This window comes from Mauremys mutica, chromosome 20 (assembly GCF_020497125.1).
Source record: "Mauremys mutica isolate MM-2020 ecotype Southern chromosome 20, ASM2049712v1, whole genome shotgun sequence".
Taxonomy (NCBI): Eukaryota; Metazoa; Chordata; order Testudines; family Geoemydidae; genus Mauremys; species Mauremys mutica.
The window spans coordinates 17,480,288-17,500,222 of NC_059091.1; the positions used below are offsets into that span (position 1 = coordinate 17,480,288).

General features: G+C 45.6%; 1 protein-coding gene across 1 annotated transcript in view; it reads left to right on the forward strand.

Moving 5' to 3' along the window:
• The window catches only part of LOC123353802 (maestro heat-like repeat-containing protein family member 2B), a 47,738-nt gene that overhangs the window by 7,026 nt on the left and 20,777 nt on the right, over nucleotides 1-19,935 (forward strand). The window contains exons 10-25 of the mRNA XM_044995216.1: nucleotides 2,397-2,504; nucleotides 2,857-2,976; nucleotides 3,212-3,334; nucleotides 4,460-4,612; nucleotides 5,287-5,313; nucleotides 5,639-5,761; nucleotides 6,177-6,256; nucleotides 6,962-7,097; nucleotides 7,265-7,360; nucleotides 8,143-8,247; nucleotides 12,337-12,460; nucleotides 14,193-14,305; nucleotides 15,124-15,276; nucleotides 17,182-17,336; nucleotides 18,693-18,855; nucleotides 19,306-19,499. Of these exons, the coding sequence (XP_044851151.1) occupies nucleotides 2,397-2,504; nucleotides 2,857-2,976; nucleotides 3,212-3,334; nucleotides 4,460-4,612; nucleotides 5,287-5,313; nucleotides 5,639-5,761; nucleotides 6,177-6,256; nucleotides 6,962-7,097; nucleotides 7,265-7,360; nucleotides 8,143-8,247; nucleotides 12,337-12,460; nucleotides 14,193-14,305; nucleotides 15,124-15,276; nucleotides 17,182-17,336; nucleotides 18,693-18,855; nucleotides 19,306-19,499 (1,973 nt within the window). The remainder of the gene's footprint in view (nucleotides 1-2,396; nucleotides 2,505-2,856; nucleotides 2,977-3,211; nucleotides 3,335-4,459; nucleotides 4,613-5,286; nucleotides 5,314-5,638; nucleotides 5,762-6,176; nucleotides 6,257-6,961; nucleotides 7,098-7,264; nucleotides 7,361-8,142; nucleotides 8,248-12,336; nucleotides 12,461-14,192; nucleotides 14,306-15,123; nucleotides 15,277-17,181; nucleotides 17,337-18,692; nucleotides 18,856-19,305; nucleotides 19,500-19,935) is intronic.

Genomic DNA, 19,935 nt, shown 5'->3' on the forward strand with positions numbered 1-19,935 from the left:
CCCCCGGCTTTTTCAGTCACAAAGTGGAAGAGAGGAGGAAAGGCCTGGGGACGAGGGATAAAGAGAAGGAAAGGGGGAAAACAAAGAATGAATAATGGTCATTTTTTATTTTGAAAAGCAAAATATTTTTGTTTCTTTCACTTTTCATGTGTGTTGAAAAATCAAGAAAACAAAAAAATCCCACTTATTTTGTGAAATGGACTTACCATTGTTCAACCAGCGCTAGTTATAAATAACTCTGCGTTACCACTGGGAACAACACACAACATAACCAGAAAACTAGCATGCTCATGGTGCTAATGCACCACTGGGGGACATAGAAAGGATTCTTTTTTTCTCTTTGCCACTCAAAGGAAAATTTGCTGTGAGAAACCCCAAAAGGAAAAGAGACAAGACAGGGTTTGGTGACTGTATCTCAGGGAGAAGCCTTTCTGCTCAGAAAGAGCTCTTTGCAGCCTCGTGTAAATCCAGACAAGGAACACTTTGATGGCGAGTGCTGAAAATGAAAGGAAGGGACCTAGTGACAAATACGCCCCAGAAGGTTTGCAGTTCCATTTGGGGTTGGATTACACTCTAGAGTTCCCCATTCCAGATCCAGCCTCCTTTGAAATTCTTTGGGCTAAAAAATCAACTAAGATTAGGTTTTCTTGTGAGGTTTCTGAGATTTCCTGGCTGCTGTTCAAAATTCGGGCCTGAAACAGCAAAGTGCTGAGAGTTACTAACCTCTGGCTGACTTCAATGGGAGTTGAGGGTGTGACCCTGGGTCCTTTGGGTGCGCACTGACTTAGGCCACAGGATTGGGGAGGGATAGCTCAGTGGTTTGAGCACTGGCCTGCTAAACACAGGGTTGTGAGTTCAATCCTTGAGGGGGCCACTTAGGGGTCTGGGGCAAAAATTGGTCCTGCTAGTGAAGGCAGGGGGCTGGTCTCAATGACCTTTCAAGGTCCCTTCCAGTTCTAGGAGATTGGTGTATCTCCAATTATTACCTTTTATTCCCAGGATTCCCTGGATCTGATCTCTATATAATCAAAGGGTGTCATGTAAAGCCTTTACTGGATACCTGTGCCACACGGCTCATCATAATCATTGCACAGTGATTGGATGGATAATATATAAGGTGTTATGGTTCTATACTGAAATTGATGCTTTTAAGGTCTGTGAGTTGGGGCTGCTCACCAGAAAGTGATAAACAAGTTTCTTTCAGGCAGGAGACGCTTATCTGCCTGTGAGTAATTATTCACCGTGGATGCTAATCAACAGAGGAAAATTCTAATCAAGTGATTGTGAAGTCTCCAGAGGAGATTTGATACAAGAAAAACAAGCAAACAATAGGGGGTACCCTGTTTTCAAATAAAGACAATGGATGCATGGAACTGTATCTGGAGGTCCAGAGGTATCTGGCCCCAGGTATCCTTCACCTATTGGACGAACTGCCAGCTGGCTTGTCTTATGAATGGAGGATCACCTTTGGTCTGGGTGTTTCATGCTGGGAGAGAGATTTGGGGGAGCTATCCTTTGTGAGACAGGGGAATGTTTGGTTATCTAAGTTCAAGCTCTAGAAGTGTGTTAGGATTTTATTTTTACGTAACCATTTGTTTACATTAATTTTACTTGCTGCTTTTCAACTCTCTGATCTTTGTCAATTGAACTCTGCTTGTTTTCACTATAAATGTATCTAAGTGTGTGAAATGGAGCGGTGATGCTGAGGTGAAACTGGTAAGGTGATGTGTAGCAAACCTATGAATTCTGTGAGTGTCCAGTGGAACAGGGGCTGGACATTGTGGGGCTGCAGAGAGGGCTCGGCGGTTGGACTGTACCGATTGCTTATCTGTAGAAGGAGAATGGAGCCTGAATGGGGTGAGAAGGGCATGCTTGTGTTTCCTGTGGCTGGCAGAGTCAGGAGCTGACACCTGGCAGGCACAGAGAAGGCTTCCTCATGCTAAGGGCAGGGGTAGTGAGGTACCTCACAACCCTGGGGGACCCTCAGAAGGTGGCATAATAGGTTCATAGCACTTCAGAGAAGGTGCCTGGTCCTTCGTAGTCCAGGGCCCTTTGTTCAAAGTTTACTAGACCCATCCTCCATCCACTATAAAATCACTCCTCAACGGTCAGATTTCTTGGCTCCATCTCATTCTCCAATTCACTGTCCATCTGGGTTTGGGGACTGAGAGGAATCATCACACAAAGGTTAAAGAACAACAGCAGAGGAAGTCTGGGTTGTCGATGTTTATAGTTCTCAATAGGGAAATAACCTTCCCATGACACCTGAATATTGGAAAGTTTACAAGAGAGAACAAGGAAGAAAAAAAACACCAAACAAATAAACAAACAACCCCCACAACAACCCCCAAATTCTTGCAATTAACTATCTGCTATAACTCTTCTTTTACACTCAGTTCCTAAGAACATCTCTGGCGATGATAGACGACAGTGCCTGGAGCAGCCAGATAAGCCTTGAGTTGAACCAGCAGATGGCCAGCTATACCAGCCCCTCCCGTGAGAAGGTTTGTTCTCTGTTAAGGCTTAGTTTCTAGTTAATTTCCCTTGAAATTCTGATTGGGGGGCTGCATAAGGCTTCTCTCAAGGCTTCATTACTTTATATTTTATTCTGCATATAAAATTTGTTTTTACTTGTTCCCTGCTCTCTTGCCCCCCTGCCCTTCCAATATTTGCTTGGACAGGCTGCTTGTCTGTGCTGCATTGTTGGTTCTCTGGCTGGGCTAGATGATGGGATGTTTCTGCAGTATGGGTGCTTGGACTTGGCTATCTTGTTCTTTCCTGAGTGTTGCTGAGCTGGGTCTGTACTGACTGGCACGTTCTGTTACTGGTATCTCAGTGCCGGTCTCTTTCTTTCAGAGTTTCCTGTATAAGGCGCTAGGAACGTCCTTAGCAGTTTGTCAGGACCTGGGCCACGTTAAATCCCAGCTTCATCAATTTTTGAAAGCAACAGATTATATGGAAGCCCCTGAGAGACAGGTGAGGACTCTGTCCCTCTCCCCACTTTACCAAGTAACCCCTGAATGCTCCCTGTGGGGCTCAGCTCTGAGCTGGCCTGGGACAGATGCCATTTCGCTTCATATCCTCTTCATTGCTGTTTCACTCAGCCCCCGCTGCCCATGTGTCTGACGCCTGACTTGCGCTTTACACCACTTCAGCTGAAAGGAAGGGACTCGTGGGTTAGATCCTAACCAGTATTTTTCTTGGGTGACAGGGAATCATTTCCATCCTTGCACTCTCTGCTGAGAGCCACTTGGACCTCACCCTCAACGCACTTCAGGAGTTTGGGGCTGCAATGAGCAAGGTTACGATTCCTGGGTTCATCAGCCGCCTGAAGGTAAAGGAGCCAGGGGCTTCTCTCCAACTTCCTCTCCCTCTAAAACAGGGGCAGCAGCCCCGGGGTAGTGTCTGCTCTGCTCAGCTCGCATTGTGCCCCCAGTGTATGCGTTCTACGTGACGCCTGCAGTTAAGCAGAGAGGAGCACACTCTGGAGCTGGGGTTCTCTCAAATGATTTTTATCATCTGATGTCTCATGGCTTGAGCGCCCCTCCCATGCACAATGTGTGGGAACTACCTCAGTCGCTTGCATGGAAAAGCTTTAGGGATTTTTAGCATTTTTTTTAATCCCAGTTATTAGCTGGAAATGAAGAGGGGTTGCAAGCAACATGTGGCCAACCAACCTGCTTTAGGTAGACCACCAGTGGGCTACGGATGACAATTATGGAACCTGTGATTTAGAGCAGTGGTTCTCAACTTGTCCAGATTAGTGTACCCCTTTCAGGAGTCTGATTTGTCTTGTGTACCCCAAATTTCACCTCCCTTAAAAACTACTTGCTTACAAAATCAGGCATAAAATTATTAAAAAGTGTCATAGCACATTATTACTGAAAATTACTTATTTTCTCATTTTACCATATAATTATAAAATAAATCAACTGGAATATAAATATTGTACTTGCATTCTTAGTAGTCTGCTGTAAAACTAGGCAAATAGCTAGATGAGTTGATAAACCCCCTGGAAGACCTCTGCAGACCCACAGGGGTACACAAGTAGCTCTGGTTGAAAACCACTGATCTAAAGGCTAGAGCAGGAGACTAGGCCTCTGGGCTTCCACTGCTGGCTCTGCCATTTACTCACTGTGCAGCCTTAGGCAAGACATTTAGCGCCTGATCTTGTACCCACCAGTGTCAATGACTAAGCTCCCGTGTACTTCACTGCTGTAGGTTCAGCATTTTAGGCTCTCTGTGTCAGAGTTACCTAGTGGGAATGATGGAGATACTAATATCTCCACGCCTCACAGTTATTATATTGCTTAAATACTTTTTGCAAGTGGTTTGAGATCTTTGGCTGAAAAGAGCTTTGCAAGTGCAAGCTGCTATTGCTGCTGTGAGGAATTCCTCGGTCAGCAGCAGATCAGAATTCCAAAGCAAAAGGCATCAGAAGAACTTTCTGATTGTCTAGGACTACCACCATGGGAGAAGAGGCCAGACTCGCAGCACCCTGATGCTGACCTACAGCAGCGTGGCTGTCCATGCTCCAAAAGAGCAGCTTCTCTCCCGAGTAGAGGCAGACATCACAAGGAACATCCTTCTCCATTACAGAGCCAGTTGTCAGGTAAGAGCTTTTGCGTGATAAGTGTCACATAACTCAAATTTAAACCTGTCACATGTTGTATCATTTTTGTTGCTCTTCTTTGTATTTTCTCTAGTTTTTCTATATTCTTCTGAAATTCTGTAGACCCCAGCTACACAGCAATTCAGATGCAGTGACACTCAGGCTATTCAGAATAACAATCTAACTCCCCTCATATGGATGTGTATCTAGCTCTATCTTTTGCTACCCAAGAGAGTCTAGTGCTAGCCTGTATTTAGTTGATTTGCTCACTACTTCCCTTACCTCTTATCTGTCGTCTTGTTTGTCTGTGTGCTCCGTTATTTCTGTTCCCCAGGTGCCTGACTGCTGGTCCTGACTCTCATCTCAATGCAACCTCTCCACATCACTTTGCCATTCAGTACTGCCTTGTCTAACTGAGACTCTCACTTAGGCATTGCCAAAAACAGTTGAACCAAACTGAGATCTTCCAGTAGTTCACAAATGCAAATACTACAGAGGATGGCCCCTGATAATGACCTCTGCAAAACACCCCCTCTGGATACCTTTCCTGCCTTTTGGAAGATTTAACAATAGTGATTTCTCTCTGCTCCATATTCACCAGCCACGACATTTTGAGGATGTGTTATGTGGGACTATCAACATTGCTAATAGCTGTTTTGCATTTCGTTTTTCAGGTGCTGGGCATCACTGTTGCGAACAAGGTACATTCTAAATAATCTGCCCTCAGCTCTTGCATTTTCTGTACACAAGTTGCTTGTTTAAATTGCACATAGTTTGGTTTCCTTGCTACATCAAGCAGGACTCCTGGCTGCTCTGGTGTAAGTAGGCCTGGATTTATTTGATGAACCTGGGTTTTCTCTTCTTCTGAGGTGGGTGCAGAGCCAGGGTCCTCTACCTTCTGGGGTCTGGGGACACCTCTCTCCTCTCCCGAGGCTAGATTTAATTCCTGATCTTTATCTTCTGGACTCTGGTTCTTCTCTCAGTTTCTCATCCACATCCTCTTGTTTCTCCTTCTGGATTATGTAGGACATGAACCTAAAATTAACCCTCATCCAGAATGTCATGGAGATTAGCTGTGCCATCTTGGAGACCAGAGACTCCCAAGAGTTCGAATTCTCATACAAACTGGAGCTCCTTGGCTACATGTTGGTGAGTGATTAGGAGCTTTGAGGACTGAAGTACAAGAGAGTTTGTTGTAATGTAATGAGACTGGTTTTCTGGGGAGATGATATTTTATCCATTGGCTGTGACTGTACTACTGCAGTCTCATGAGCTACCTGCATGGCACCCAGAATGCTGGGTCCACTCTGAGCTTGGCAGGGATGCTAACATATATTGTGGGCTGTAACTGGAAGGAATGGCTTGTGTCTTGTGAGTTCTCTTTCTGTCCTCTGTATAGCCTGCAGATGGCCCTACAGCCCATTTCTGAGGCAGAGAGCCTGCTGGGCACGGTGTCTGTTTATTCCAGGTCTGGCATATAGCCCTGTTTCAGGGTGTGAGAGGAAGGCCTCTCTGCCTTTCAAATCCATTTCCCATTTTTGATGTCCCCATTCATGCATTTCAGGACTTCATTAAACAGGAACCACTGGATTCCCTGGCATCTCCAGTTCGCTACCAGGCAGTTCTTGCCATTGGACATCTGAGGTAGGCTATTTTCTGCCATATTTCTTGGCACTGTGATGCCTTCTTATTTGTTAATTCATGAGTGTCAGGTTGGGAGCAGTCTAAAGCCTGCAGGGTTTGGCTCACCAGGGCCGCCCGGGGGGAGCAAATGGGGCAATTTTCAGGGCCCCTGGAGTGGGGTCCTTCACTCCGGGGGCCCTGGAAAACTCTCTCACGGGGGCCCAGGTCTTCAGCAGCAATTCGGCCACGGGGGGAACTTCCGCCCCGGGACCCACCGCCAAAGTGCTGGGCCTTCGGCGGCAATTCCCCATCGCCAAAGACCCCAGACCCCCTGAATCCTCTGGGTGGCCCTGTGGCTCACATGCTGCTCACCAGCAGGACTTTAGTTCTTAAGGATTTGAATGTGTCCATTTGGGGGTTTGTGCTCGAAAGACACAAGATTGGAGGTTGTGGGGCATGCAGTACAATGGAGCAGAGTTCAGATGGGGAGGGAGGTGTCTGGCTAGCTGGCAGGGGGGAGGAAGCTTGTGGGTTTCTCTAAAAGGAGATTTGAAGTTTTAGCTTTACTTCTAGAGGAGCCAATACTTAAGAGAGGTGCAAAGTGAAGGGTTGTTTGCACTTGGGGTTCTAGATTGGGACAATCTCTAGTCATTGGACCCATTTCTTTTACTTGGAGGTGGTACAGAGTCTAATGCATGACTTTTCTCTCTATCTTTCTTCTGCCAGCAAGCTCAAACCATCTCTGACCCTGGAGGAAAACCGTGAGCTCCTTGGTCAGTGCTTCAAAAGTTTATTTCCCCTTCCTCCCTTGGAGAAGATGAAAGAGGAAGACGGGACAGCAAAGGATGCTCTACATATACAAGTACGTGACAACAATTCTCCTCCGGCACCATCCACTGTATTTCTGCCCAGCAGGCACTGGGTGATGGCAGTCACACATGGCCCCCCTGCAAGGTTATAGTTAGTTTTCCCCAGCCCACACACACAAATGATCTGTGCTGAGCCTCACTCCTCCTTTTCTGGTTTCAGTCACTCTATGTGAGGTCCTTGGAAGCCCTTGGCAAGCTAGTGGAGACTTTGCTGGAGGAAGAACCAACCGCAGACTGGTTCCAGGAAATGTTTGATGTGAGTAGACCATTGAACCGTGGTGGAGATTGTTTCTTGTGTTACAGCAGGGAAGAGTCAGAGATTTAGGGGGTCAAGCTTCAGTTGTGGAGGAATTTTCCACAATGGAGTGAATTTTAGGGAGAAAGCACCCAATTCTTCCTGGGATAAGCGGGCATGTGCCCCACTGAAATCCACAGAAGCTATGCCATTTTATGCCAGGGCTGGATTGGGACCAAGTTCTTACAGTGTCATTGACACTACTTGGAGCGGCAAGAAAATCACCACTGCAGTAGCCAAATCCAAGAGAACCAGTTGAAACTGATCACTTCTTCTAAGAGGAATTCATGAATATTGAGTTAAGCCCTGTGTATGGAAACTCATTCAGAGGAAACTTCCTGTTCCTCAGACATGAACAGAATATTGTGAAGGGCTGAGGGGTGGGGAGTTTGATGCACGTTCAGTATAAAAATGAAGTTATAAAAGGAGCTGGGCTGGGGGGACTTCTCTGCTCTTATTCAAATTAATAAGCAGACATCACATACACGGGCCCAGATTCATCTCTCATGTAACTCCAGATTCATCTCTCATGTAACTCCTTTGGCTTCAATCACCAGAGGTGAATCTGGTCCCTGGGACTTGTATATCTAAGGGGCTCTTCCATTAGACATGTAATTCCTTTGCTACATGGAGGTCAGATGCTTTGGAGAGGGATTTTAGTGACAATTAAACCTGTTTTCAGAGGAACTTTTGGGAGGGATTTTCTGGTACTAACTCTGTCCATTCCCCTGCTCTACCAACAGCTCCTAAGGACATGGTTCAGTTCGGGGAAGGAGTGGGAGAGAGAACGGGCCTTGCAGGCCAGCACCCAGCTGCTGACTGCCTATCAAGAGGTAGTTCATAGCACAGTGAGTATAGCCTTACTCTTCCTTGAGCTGACTTCCCTGCTTACATCAGATCTGACACTCAACGCAAATGCATGAAAAACTCTTCCAGGACAGCAGTTGGGATCTCAAGGTGACTAACATCCCTCTGCTTCCGTGAGAGAGAGGTTTACACAACAATGCAGTGACCACACTGCAGGCAGACTGCAAGAAGTAGAGGGAGACAACCGCCAAACTGATGGCTTATTCTATCATTAGATTCACCAAGTCAACAACAAAAGAGCTTCCACCCTAGTTAACAAGATGCCAAACACGGTCCCCTTTTGGCATTCCAGACTTTGGCTCCCATCTAAACATCCCTGTCTTGGAAGAGAGGGGAGGGATAGCTCAGTGGTTTGAGCACTGGTCTGCTAAACCCCAGGTTGTGAGTTCAATACTTGAGGGTACCATTTAGGGAACTGGGGTAAAAATCTGTCTGGGGATTGGTCCTGCTTTGAGCCAGGGGTTGGACTAGATGACCTCCTGAGGTCCTTTCCAACCCTGATATTCTATGTCTAATATAGTGAGGGGTTACTGGAAACCTGATTCACCATATGTGGGGTTCACTGATCATAAAGTCCCAGATGCTTATCCCCAGGTCAATGTGAATCTCAGGGCTTCCCCAAATATCACGCTGTCAGCCAATCCTTAACTAAATCTAAGATTTATTGTTAAAAGAAAGAAGAGTTACAAATGGTTAAAAGATCAATATCCAGACAAGTGACTTTCCATGTTCATAGTTCAGGATCACAACAGTGATGGAATAAACTGCTGGTTTGTAAAAGTCTCTCTGGAATCATCCCAACAGATCAGAATCCAAAGACAGCTTAGATGTAATGTCTGTTAGTTTTTCCAGGCATTTTCCAGGTTCTTCCAAATGATTATTTGGAAGATCTCTGTCCTATGGCTTACACTGTCCCTGTTCAACATTTAAACGGTCTAGAGATGATAGGATCAGGCCCGAGCCTTCTCTTTTATAGCTATTCTACCAGGCTGACAAGCCTACCTCACAGAAATTGTCACAGAAGGACCTTCCCCCAATGCAGATGGCCTGTTGTACTTTGCTTTGAAGATAATCTTCTATTTCCTGTGCATACACAGTAAACTAGTTACATTCATTCACATAAGGTAATTAGCCGTTCTTCCATTATAACACAGATAGTTAAGCTGAAGATAATGTAGAAATGATTGGTTTCCTGAAGTGTCTTACATCTTTGATTTTAAGGCTAACTGAACACCTTGCACACATAATTAAGGCAATTAAGCCATGAAAGGGAATTAGCATCTACAAGCTAATTTATTTACATTGTGAAACTTCTAACCCGGTATAGATAACCACAGACAAATACACTTAGCATCTATTGTTCATTTTTGAATGAGTTGATGATTGCTAGTCTAATGCGTCTCTTTGAAATTCACATGCACGTGAACTGTCTTGATACAGTAGAAGTGTCTCTTGTTAAGTTATTATGGGTCATACACAGGTTGACTGGTCTGCCAGTGTCACAAATGCATTCTTGGTTCTTATGCTCCCAGGATGCTAAAGCTGAATTTCTATGTAATCCGCTAAGAACATAAAACATAAGAGTGGCTATCCTGGATCCCCCAGAAGAATGGTTCATCTACCCAGTATCCTGTCTTCTGACAGTGGTGGGTGCCAGATGCATCAGAGGGAATGAACAGAACAAGGCAATTGTCAAGTGAACCATCCCCTGTTGGACAGTCCCAGCCCCAGCGTCTGGCAGTCAGAGGTTTAGATACATCCAGATCATAGGGTTGCATCCCTGACCATGTTAGCTAATAGCCAGAGATGGACCTATCCTCCATGAACTCATCTCATTCTTTTTTGAACCCAGTTATACTTTTGGGCTTCACAACATCTCCCTGGCGATGAGTTCCACAGGTTGACTGCATTGTGTGAAGAAATGCTTCCTTTTTTTGTTTTAAACCTGCTGCCTATTAATTTCATTGGGTGACCCCTTGTTCCTGTGATATGCGAAGGGCTAAATAACACTTCCTTATTGACTTTCTCTACACCAGTCATGAGTCTATAGATCTCTATCATAGTCCCTCTTAGTCGTCTCTTTTCCTAGCTGAAAAGTCCCTGTCTTTTTAATCTCTCCTTATATGAGAAGTTGTCCCATACGCCCAATAATTTTTGTTACTCTTCTCTGTATTTCTTCCAGTTCTAACATATCTTTTTTGAGGTGAGATGAGCAAAACTGCACGCAGTATTCAAGGTGTGGGGGTACTGTAGATTTCTATAGCGGCATAATGATATTTACTGCCTTATCGATCCGCTTCCTAATGGTTCCTAACATGTTGTTAGCGTTTTTGACTGCATGTGGAGCAGATGCTTTCAGAGAACTGTACACAATGACTCTGAGGTCTCTTCTTTGAGTGATAACAGCTAATTTAGACCCCATCCGTTTGTATGTACAATTGGGATTATATTTTCCAATGTGCGTTACCCAGTTCAGTACAGGAATCAGAGGCACAATGTTACCAGATGTGCCCGTTACTTTGGGGAGGCTCATTAATTAGGGTTACTCTTCTGTGGGGGAAGGGAGGGGTGGGGCGGTTTTGTAATTCTATTACTGTGTTGCTTATGTCACTTGTGTGTTCTACTCCTTCCTTCTACAAGTCCCCTCCCAATGGAGCTCTCCTGCAGGACTAGGTTCCCCAGGGCTAATAAGTAGAACTAGACGAACATGCGCACACACACTAGCAGAGCAAGTCAATCAGCACTCCCCAGCTGATCCCCTCATATGTCCCTGTGTTCAGTGGGCTGGGCTGAGCAGCACTTTCAAGCTGGTACCCTCATGAGTCCCTGGTCTCAACAGGCTGGGTTCAGCAGCACTTTCCACTGCTCCCCGCACCCACTTATGTGCCCCAAGTTTAACACATTCCTATCACACTTTCACATTACAATTGTACTGGTAGTAACCCACTTGATGAACAAACCCCACAGTATTTTGGGGCACTACAGGGATCTTTAGCTTAGGTACAAGAAGCGTCGCTGCAGAGTAAATGGGGGAAGCTAAAAACACAAAAGAGTAAAATTGAGAGAGAGAGAGAAGCAACCAGCTGACCCATAACAGTTATTGATTGAATCATAGTGATAACCACACCAGGAGGGCTAAACAAACATAACAGCTACATTTTAAAGGTTAATACCTGAGGTAGGAAAGAAAACAGAGAGAGAGAGAGAGAGATGGATCCCACCCACTCCATGAGGCTTGAACTGGTCGGGGTTCCCAGGTGATGGTGGTAGCTCAGGGTCCTGAGTGCTGGAGACAGGCAGAGCCCCCAGCACGATCAGTCAGGAGATGGAATCCCAGTGGAACTGATGCAGAGTTTGGGCCTATACATCAGAACCCTTACCTGGGCATAGATAGGGGTTTTGTAGAGAAAATACAATGGTTCAAGGGAGAACACTAGATTTGTTTATGGGTAAACTGATGGCTCAAGGGTTTTCTTTAGGCTAGTCAATAGGAGCTGATCATTCTTGGCTATGGGTGTTGTTTTCTTCCGGGGAGCTCACAAGGCAACTAGGCTGCTTCAGTATTTTGGGATATGAGTCAAAGATTTATTACTAGAATTGGTCTGATAATTGCTGAGCTGAGTGTGTGCAGGCGTAGGTTCATTAGCATCTGGAGCAGGGATTCCCATGATTCAATGCGTCCCTGCTTTTCTGGTCCCAGAGTTCAGTGCGGTTCTCTGTTCTTCATTCTTTATGCTAATCCCTATTCCATCTTTCATGCAGTTGAGGCTAGAGAGTTGTCTCTGTTCTTCATTCTGTATGCAAATGGAGATGTCTTAATCTTGTCACCCTTGTCAGGAGGCGTCTAGGTGTGTCTCCCCAAACCCTTCATTGTTCTCTGCAAGCCTTTTCTCTGATCGGTTTTGGTTCAAACAGAGATGGGAATTGGGGGTGTCCTTCAGGAGTCACACAAGCTAGATACTGTGCCCTGGTTCCCCAAAAACACAGAGCTGACTGGTATCAACAATAAAGATGGCAAGTGACGTCTAGTACAGCTGGAGAACGTTCATTCTTCATTCTTTTTTAATTAGACTCAGGAAACTTTTCATCAGTTTGGATCTCTGATTGGAGCAATAGCACCATACAGCTGTGATTCACTGGCCACGTCTCGTCAGTGGGTGGTTGACTGTATCGGCTGCCTTCTCTGTATACAAGGTGAGGAGACCATTAGCAGGTATAAGTAATTCTTCAGCTTCTTTCACTGTTGTAATGTCCATTTTTCTGCCTGTCTAGTTCTTTCTGTCCTGTCTGTTGGCACTTAAATAACAGAGTGGTGGGCATCTTGTAAATAGCTCATTAGAAGAGATGATTATGATGTGTAAAGAGTGTGGCACACTTCTGGGAACTGTACAAATAATAAATGGTCTGCACCAGGTAGATAACTGCTCAGTTCCTTAGGGCTTCTCTACACAGGGACACTAAGGAGAGTTAATCCAAATGAACTAAAGGTGTAAATTTTAAAGTGTCATTAAACACGTGTGGATGCTCTGATTCTGAATGAAAATGGCCCTTCTTAATTTAAGTGAATTACATGAATTAAACTATCCTGAAAAAAGGCCCCTTTAATTCTAAATAAGTGTGTCCCCAGAGGTGTTTAATGAAGTTTAACTAATGCAGTTTGAAAATGAATTTGGATTAGCTTTCTTGACTATCTCCATGTAAACAAGCCCTTGGTACTAAACATTTTCATTCTCTTTACCCTGCCACTGGCTGTATTGGAGGGGTTTCCTGGAATAATTGTTTAAACAAAAAGTTCTTGCAGCAGCCCTCTGTCATGAGCATTCAAAGCTATTGGAGTAAGTGTAGGCCATTTTCCCCTTTGTGAAAGAGTGGGACAGGGGTAGGCAATCTATGGCACGGGTGCCGAAGGCGGCACTCAAGCTGATTTTCAGTGGCACTCACACTGCCCAGGTTCTGGCCACCAGTCCGGGGGGCTCCGCATTTTAATTTAATTTTAAATGAAGCTTCTGAAACATTTTAAAAGCCTTATTTACTTTACATACAACCACAATTTAGTTATATATTATAGACTTATAGAAAGAGACCTTCTCAAAACGTTAAAATGTCTTACTGGCACGCGAAACCTTAAATTTGAGTGAATAAATGAAGACTCGGCACAACACTTCTGAAAGGTTGCCGACCCCTGGAGTAGGATGTTCTTTTCACCTAATGGGATAGATCTTGGTTATTATTTAAGGCCATTTCCAATTAGGGTGACCAGACAGCAAATGTGAAACTCATGCAGGACGGGGGTGGGGGATAATATGAGTCTATATAAGAAAAAGACCCCAAAATTGGGACTGTCCCTATAAAATTGGGACATCTGGTGACCCTATTTCTAATTATTATTAATCAGTCCTAAAAACAGTGTTGGTGATTCAGAAACAGAATAAGGGACTCCAGTCTTTGAGTGTACAACATAGAAATCCCAGCATTGTTTAGAAGTGACGGATGAGCATGGGTTTCCTGCCGAAGGTTTTGTCCAGCCCCATCTTGAGAGTTTGGTGGAGGGATTCACCTCTACATTGGAACCTCACAGCTACCTGCATGAGTTGTACTTGAATATGAGATTAGATGTAAATAGTGAGAGCAGAGACACTACTGAAACCAGACACCCCCAGAAAGCTGCTCCAAGCTGAATACGGTGCTTGTTCAATCCTGTATCAGTCACAATAACATACCACTACTGTTAACTTTCAGACATTTAGGGTGTAATCCCGACTCCATTATAGTCAACAGGAGTTTTGCCATTGACTTTGATGGGGCCAAGATTTTACACTATGCTGATAACAGCCTAGCACATGGATCCTCCTGTATGAATATCCATGCAGTAGAGGTTCAGTTTCATTAGTCGTTACAGTACTTTTTTTCCTTTTCTCCACTCCAGGCCAGCCCATGAACCTGGGGTCAGCGGAGGAGGAGCTGAGATGTCTCCGTGACGAACTAACAGCAGCTCCGGACCCCGAGGCTCTGTTTCAGGCATCTTCCAAAATGGCCAGGGTAACTGACTCAAAAAACTTGTGCGGATGTTCTAGTGACCAGGCACCCTTCATTTTACATTTACACTTTCATGATGCCTTTCTGTACTTGGAGCGAGCTGTGGGTGTGGGGCATTCGTTGCTAGTAACCAGCAAGATGCTTTTCATAGATGTGTGCTATGAATGCCATGTAAAATCCAGATTCCACAGAATGTTGCACGCCCATGAAAATGCACACGCAGATGCACACACATGTACCTATCCAGCTATCCATGAGAAAAAACTGTATTAGTGGAACATCAAGCTGAGAACCCATCCAGTCTTCATTCTGTCACCTTGTGGGTTTGCCTTTGCCTATATTTGTGAGCATGCCTCTCTTGACTTCATTGTATATGTTGTAAAAAGATGCAGTGTATCTAAGAGAATACAAACTGGAAATTTACCTCCTGCATAGCCGGTACAATGTTGTGCTAACTGCGCAACGGAAGCTTTGCCTCGAACCTGATCTCATTAGTGTAGAATACAAAAATGTAGTATATAGACTATGGAGAGAATTTTAATCCCAAATGGCTAGCTGGACATGAGGCTAATTAACAAATTGTTAATTAATCAGAGGGGTAGCTGTGTTAGTCTGGATCTGTAAAAGCAGCAAAGAGTCCTGTGGCACCTTATAGACTAACAGACGTATTGGAGCATGAGCTTTCGTGGGTGAATACCCACTTCGTCAGATGCAATTTGCTGATGCATAGATCTTTTTCCATAGAGAAATTAGGCCTCCATTTTTACAAGTGCTGGAGCCAAACATCATTGCAGTCTCTCCTGTTTTTGATTTATTCCCAGGTTGTTAGTGAGTACTTTCCCCCAGAACAGGCCACAGCCTTTATTGAGGCCACAGTGGAAAGTATGCTGTCTGCCAGCCCCACCTGTGCCACGGCAGCTGGACTGTGGATGAAGGTTATACTGAAGGAGTGTGGAGATGCCATGCTCGATAAGGTAAAACGGGAAACTGGAGAGGTTTTCTGCCTAAACTCGAGGCTTTTAGATCTTTGCCCTCATGTGTAATGAACAAAAATCTTGCTGTTTCTCCCCCTCGGACGTAGAGTCGATTCCATCTCTGTTCTCACCCTAAACTAGGCAACGGCAGAATCAATAGCAATAGACAGAGAGAATCCAAGGGAAAAGGAAGATGGTTGGTTATTTATTTGTCTGGCTTGTTGCCACAGTATTCAGCCAAGAAAGGCTTGAAAAAACAGACTCTGGGGAAAAGACAAGAAGACAGAATGACTGGCACTTGGAGGCATCCAGTTCTTAGGAGGCCTATGGCTAAGGGCTACCTGGATAAAAATAGTCCTGTAGTCATTCCCAGTGAGTCTGGAGCCTGAGCTCTTGCCAGGTTTCAGAGCCTGGGCTGCAGCCCGAGCAGGAACAGCTACACTTTTAGCCACATAGTGCAAGCCCCTCAGGCCCAGGTTGACCTGAGCTCTGAAACTCACTGCTGTGGGATTTTTTTGGTGTGTAGACGTACCCTTTAAGAATAGAAGGAGGGAGGGAGAAAACTATAGTGTCTTTGGGATCCACTATTTATATGCCTTATTCTGGAGCCCAGTGCGTTAGGGCTAGATGAAAGGAGCACTCCACAAATCTTCTATCAAGGCTGGTGAAAGGCCTCAGGACAGGGAACCCTCGCAGCAGAACTGCCACGTTTGCACAGTGTTTCGAAGATGTGAAGGGCTAGGAATGAATGAGAGGTCGTCACCTGTTCATAGTCCCAGGCATTTGCACACTGTGTTTAAAGCACTTGCATATTTTGTGCTTGTGGTTGTTTATGAACTGTGCATCCTTCGAGGCAAATGGTTGCATTTGGCTGCTTAAATCACACCTGCAAAATCTGGGCAAGCAAAGCCTTCTTTTGTGCATGCCAGCTGGTTTATTTAATGCATAGCTGGGCACCACCACATTAAATTACCTGGTATGTACAGGGAAACCCCGCTCAGGGGCGGCTCCAGGCCCCAGCACGCAAAGCGCGTGCTTGGGGCGGCACGCCGCGGGGGTGCTCTGCCGGTCGCCTGCGGGAGGTCCACCGGAGCCACGGGTGCCACCGTGCTTGGTATGGCGAAATGGCTAGAGCCGCCCCTGACCCTGCTATAATGCGCCCCGTAATAATGCGAATTCGGCTATAACACGATTGTAAGGTGGCTCCGGCCGCCCCAGGCCAAAAAAAAAAAAGCAGCTGGAGCGCTGCGGAAGCGCAAAAGAGAGAGAGAAAAAAGAGAGAGAGAGAGAGAGGCTTTGTGAAGGGAGAGGGGCTGGAGTGCCCCCAAAGGGGAAAAAAAAGCAAAAAATGGAATGTGCCTTCCCCACTGCCTCTTCCCACCTGCCCCCGCTTACCCTTTTGGTGAGAAGAGCCACTCTCTCCCCAGCTGCTCCTCTCTCTTCCTCTGCCCGTTGCACATCTCCCCTGCTCTCCCCAAGTGTTTCCCTCTCTCACCGCATGGCTGAGAGCCCCCGCTGCTGGAGCTCCACCCTTTCAGTTACTGTGGTGGGCAGTTCGCAAATGCAAGTAGTTTTCTGCCCAAGAGAAATCGACCGGCTTGAAACTGACCAGCTTGAAATGGTAAACCCTGCTATACCGCGACCCCACATTTAGCGCGATCCAATTTTTTGGACCCTGATCATCGTGTTATAGCGGGGTTTCGCTGTATGTGTGTGTGTCAGTGTTAATTTTTACAGCCAAGTGTGGGCAATTGTTGTGGGTTAAAGTTACACAGACATATTTGAACGTTTGTTTCTTGAGGAATTTCTAAAAAATCAGCAAATGTCTAAATAAAGGTTTTGATTCTGTAGAATGAATGGAGAGAAAGAAAAAGGGACATTTCTTTCTGGTTTTGTTCCTTCCAGGTGCCAGCTATTGTGGATATAATATATAGCCACATGGCTACTATCCAGGAGGGCAGCTTGAGGCAATTCCTGCTGGAGGCAGTGTCTATTTTAGCTCACCATCACCTAGAGGCAGTGATCTCCAGCCTACTCAGCAACCATCTGCCAATGGACAGGTATATACCGCTACCTATTGCATTCATCTTGGTAAAACATGGATCCCACAGCTTTGCTGGGAGATGTAGGGCTTTATTTAAGCAGCAGACATTTTGGGATAATTCCTGATGGTTAATAGCCTGGGTCTTTCTCCAGGAAGGTCCAAGAGCATGGTAAGGTGGGGTGTGGAGAGAAATTAAGTGTCATTCTGTTTCCATTAATTCATAACTGCTTTGACATCCTAAAGACCTAACTTTACTGGTATAACTGGAGTGTATTGTTGGAAACATCTACTTCTGGAGCCAGCCCTGCTAGAGGGCTTTTGCTGCCCCAAGCAGCAAAAAAAGGGCGGGGAATAAAAAAACCCTGCGATCGCGATGTGCAGCTCTACTCCTTCGCTCTGAGAAGGAGTGAGGGACCAGCCGCCGAATTGCCACCGAAGACCCAGATGTGCTGCCCCTCACCATTGCCTGCCCCAAGCAGCTGCTTGCTGGGCTGGTGCCTGGAACCGGCCTGGCTCTCTAGACACCTGAATTGACCTCACTTTGGAAATTAGCAATTGCTGTTGATTTCCTGGCAGCATGACAGCTTCAAGTCCAATCCCTGGCTGATGACAAAGAATAGGGCCAATATTGTCATCAGACCGCCGCTTGGTATCGGTCAGGGTGTGGCTGCTAGAATAGAGTTGCTGTCCTTGGGATTTAAAACTGGACTGGAAGCAGATCCATCATTTCATTTAAAGGTCCCCAACTGGGTTATCAGTTATCAGTGCTGGAATCTAAGACCATAAGAACGGCCATACTGGGTCAGACCAAAGGTCCATCTAGCCCAGTGTCCTGTCTTCCAACAGTGGCCAGTGCCACATGTCCTAGAGGGAATGAACAGAACAGGTAACTGTCAAATGATCCATCCCCTGTTGCCCAGTCCCAGCTTCTGGCAAACAGAGGGTAGGGACACCCTTTGTGAAGGGGAACTAGGATGGCCATGAATATTCGTTCTCATAATTGTATGTCCAGTTAGTAGAAATGTGGCTTTTCTTTCATCCACTTGCCTTCCAAACCCTGGATCTTTGGGAGCCACATGCTCAGGATTCCATATTTACTGGGAAGTGGGAAAACAGGAACTGAGATTGGCGCTCTGTGTCCTGTCCTCGGAAGTCTAGTATTAATGGTTAGGCTGCAGTAAGACTAGGTCACTTAACCTAGTTCTGTAACTGGAAACTCAATATTTAAACAGGAGGAGCGTTAAAGGAGGACAGTGCTCCTAACTTTCTCCTCACAGGCAAGGAGAAAAGTTGGTCTTTACTTAAATAGGACGCATTCAGTCTGAGCCACAAAAGTGTCCAGGGGTCACATGTACCTTCTGTTAAATTGCAGTTACACCAGTGAGCTGTGGAGATCTCTGGGGGGAGACCCCTTGCTTGCCACTCAGGTCCTACAGGTCCTAATAGAAAAAATAAAGACGTCAACAAGCCAAGAAGAAAGCATCACCTCAGAGACTGAAACTGACAGGCATTTGGCAGCTGCTGAACCTCTCTCAGTAAGTTAGATGACAGACACGCCTTTCAGGCTTTCCTCTGCCCTGTGACAATCCTGCTGCTGGAAAGCTAGAAGTGTGGTAGAATATTGCTGTGTGGGCACTTCTCCTCTGATGTACTGTTTCCCTGAGTCCAGCTCTGCTGTCTGTGGAACAAATACGCAGTTTTAGAGTATGTGGCTGATTTACTTAATAACATCTGGCAATTAGAGAGTCTTTGAACCAGGTTGCTCACAGTGCTTTGCAAATATTCTTTAGGACTCACAACATGCCTTGGTAGGTCATACACATTTTTACAGATGTGGGAAACTGAGCCATGAGTTAAGGGAGTTGCTTGCAGTCATTCAAGTTACCGGCAGAAGTGAAAATTCAGTACAGCTGATATCAGAAGGGGAGAAGAGGATGTGATGGTGTTGGGAGGAGATCTCATTTTTTACCATGCTCTCCTTTCAGGCAACATGTGCCATCTTTGAGGTGGTGTCAGCACAGCAGTCGAGCAAAGCTGTGCAGGAGCTGCTCCCAGAGTTGTTTCCTGTTCTCCTGCAGCAGGTCAGCCGAACCTCAGGACAAAAGATGCCTTTGCCAAGGATAAGCAGCTGGAGCCTATTCCAAAAAGACCAACAACATACTGAGGGCAACCCTTGCCGGTAATTAGAAGGAAGGGAGAGAAACAAAGAATTCCAATAGAGTTGTGTGACACTCCCCAGGAATTTCCAGGGTTATGAGGCACCTTACCATTGCCTGCCCTTAGAGTGAGGAAGTCTTGTCTGTGTCTGCTGTGGGTCAGTTCCCTAAAATGACCAGGCTCTGGCAAAACAAGCACTACCATCCAGGCCGCCTCAGACCCCAGTCTCTTTGTACAGGTTAGTGATAGGCACACACCAACCCCCGAGTCTTCTGACCGTTCCGTATAGTGTCCAGACCTTTATCCACTGAACACCCACAGAATTACCGGGCGTGCTGTTCCCTATGGAACAGTACACACCAGTTTACTTCTTATACTTTAGACTCTATACTTTATACTTTATTACTTATACTCTATAGTGCAAAACACACAGCACTTAGATATATTTATAGGGCAAA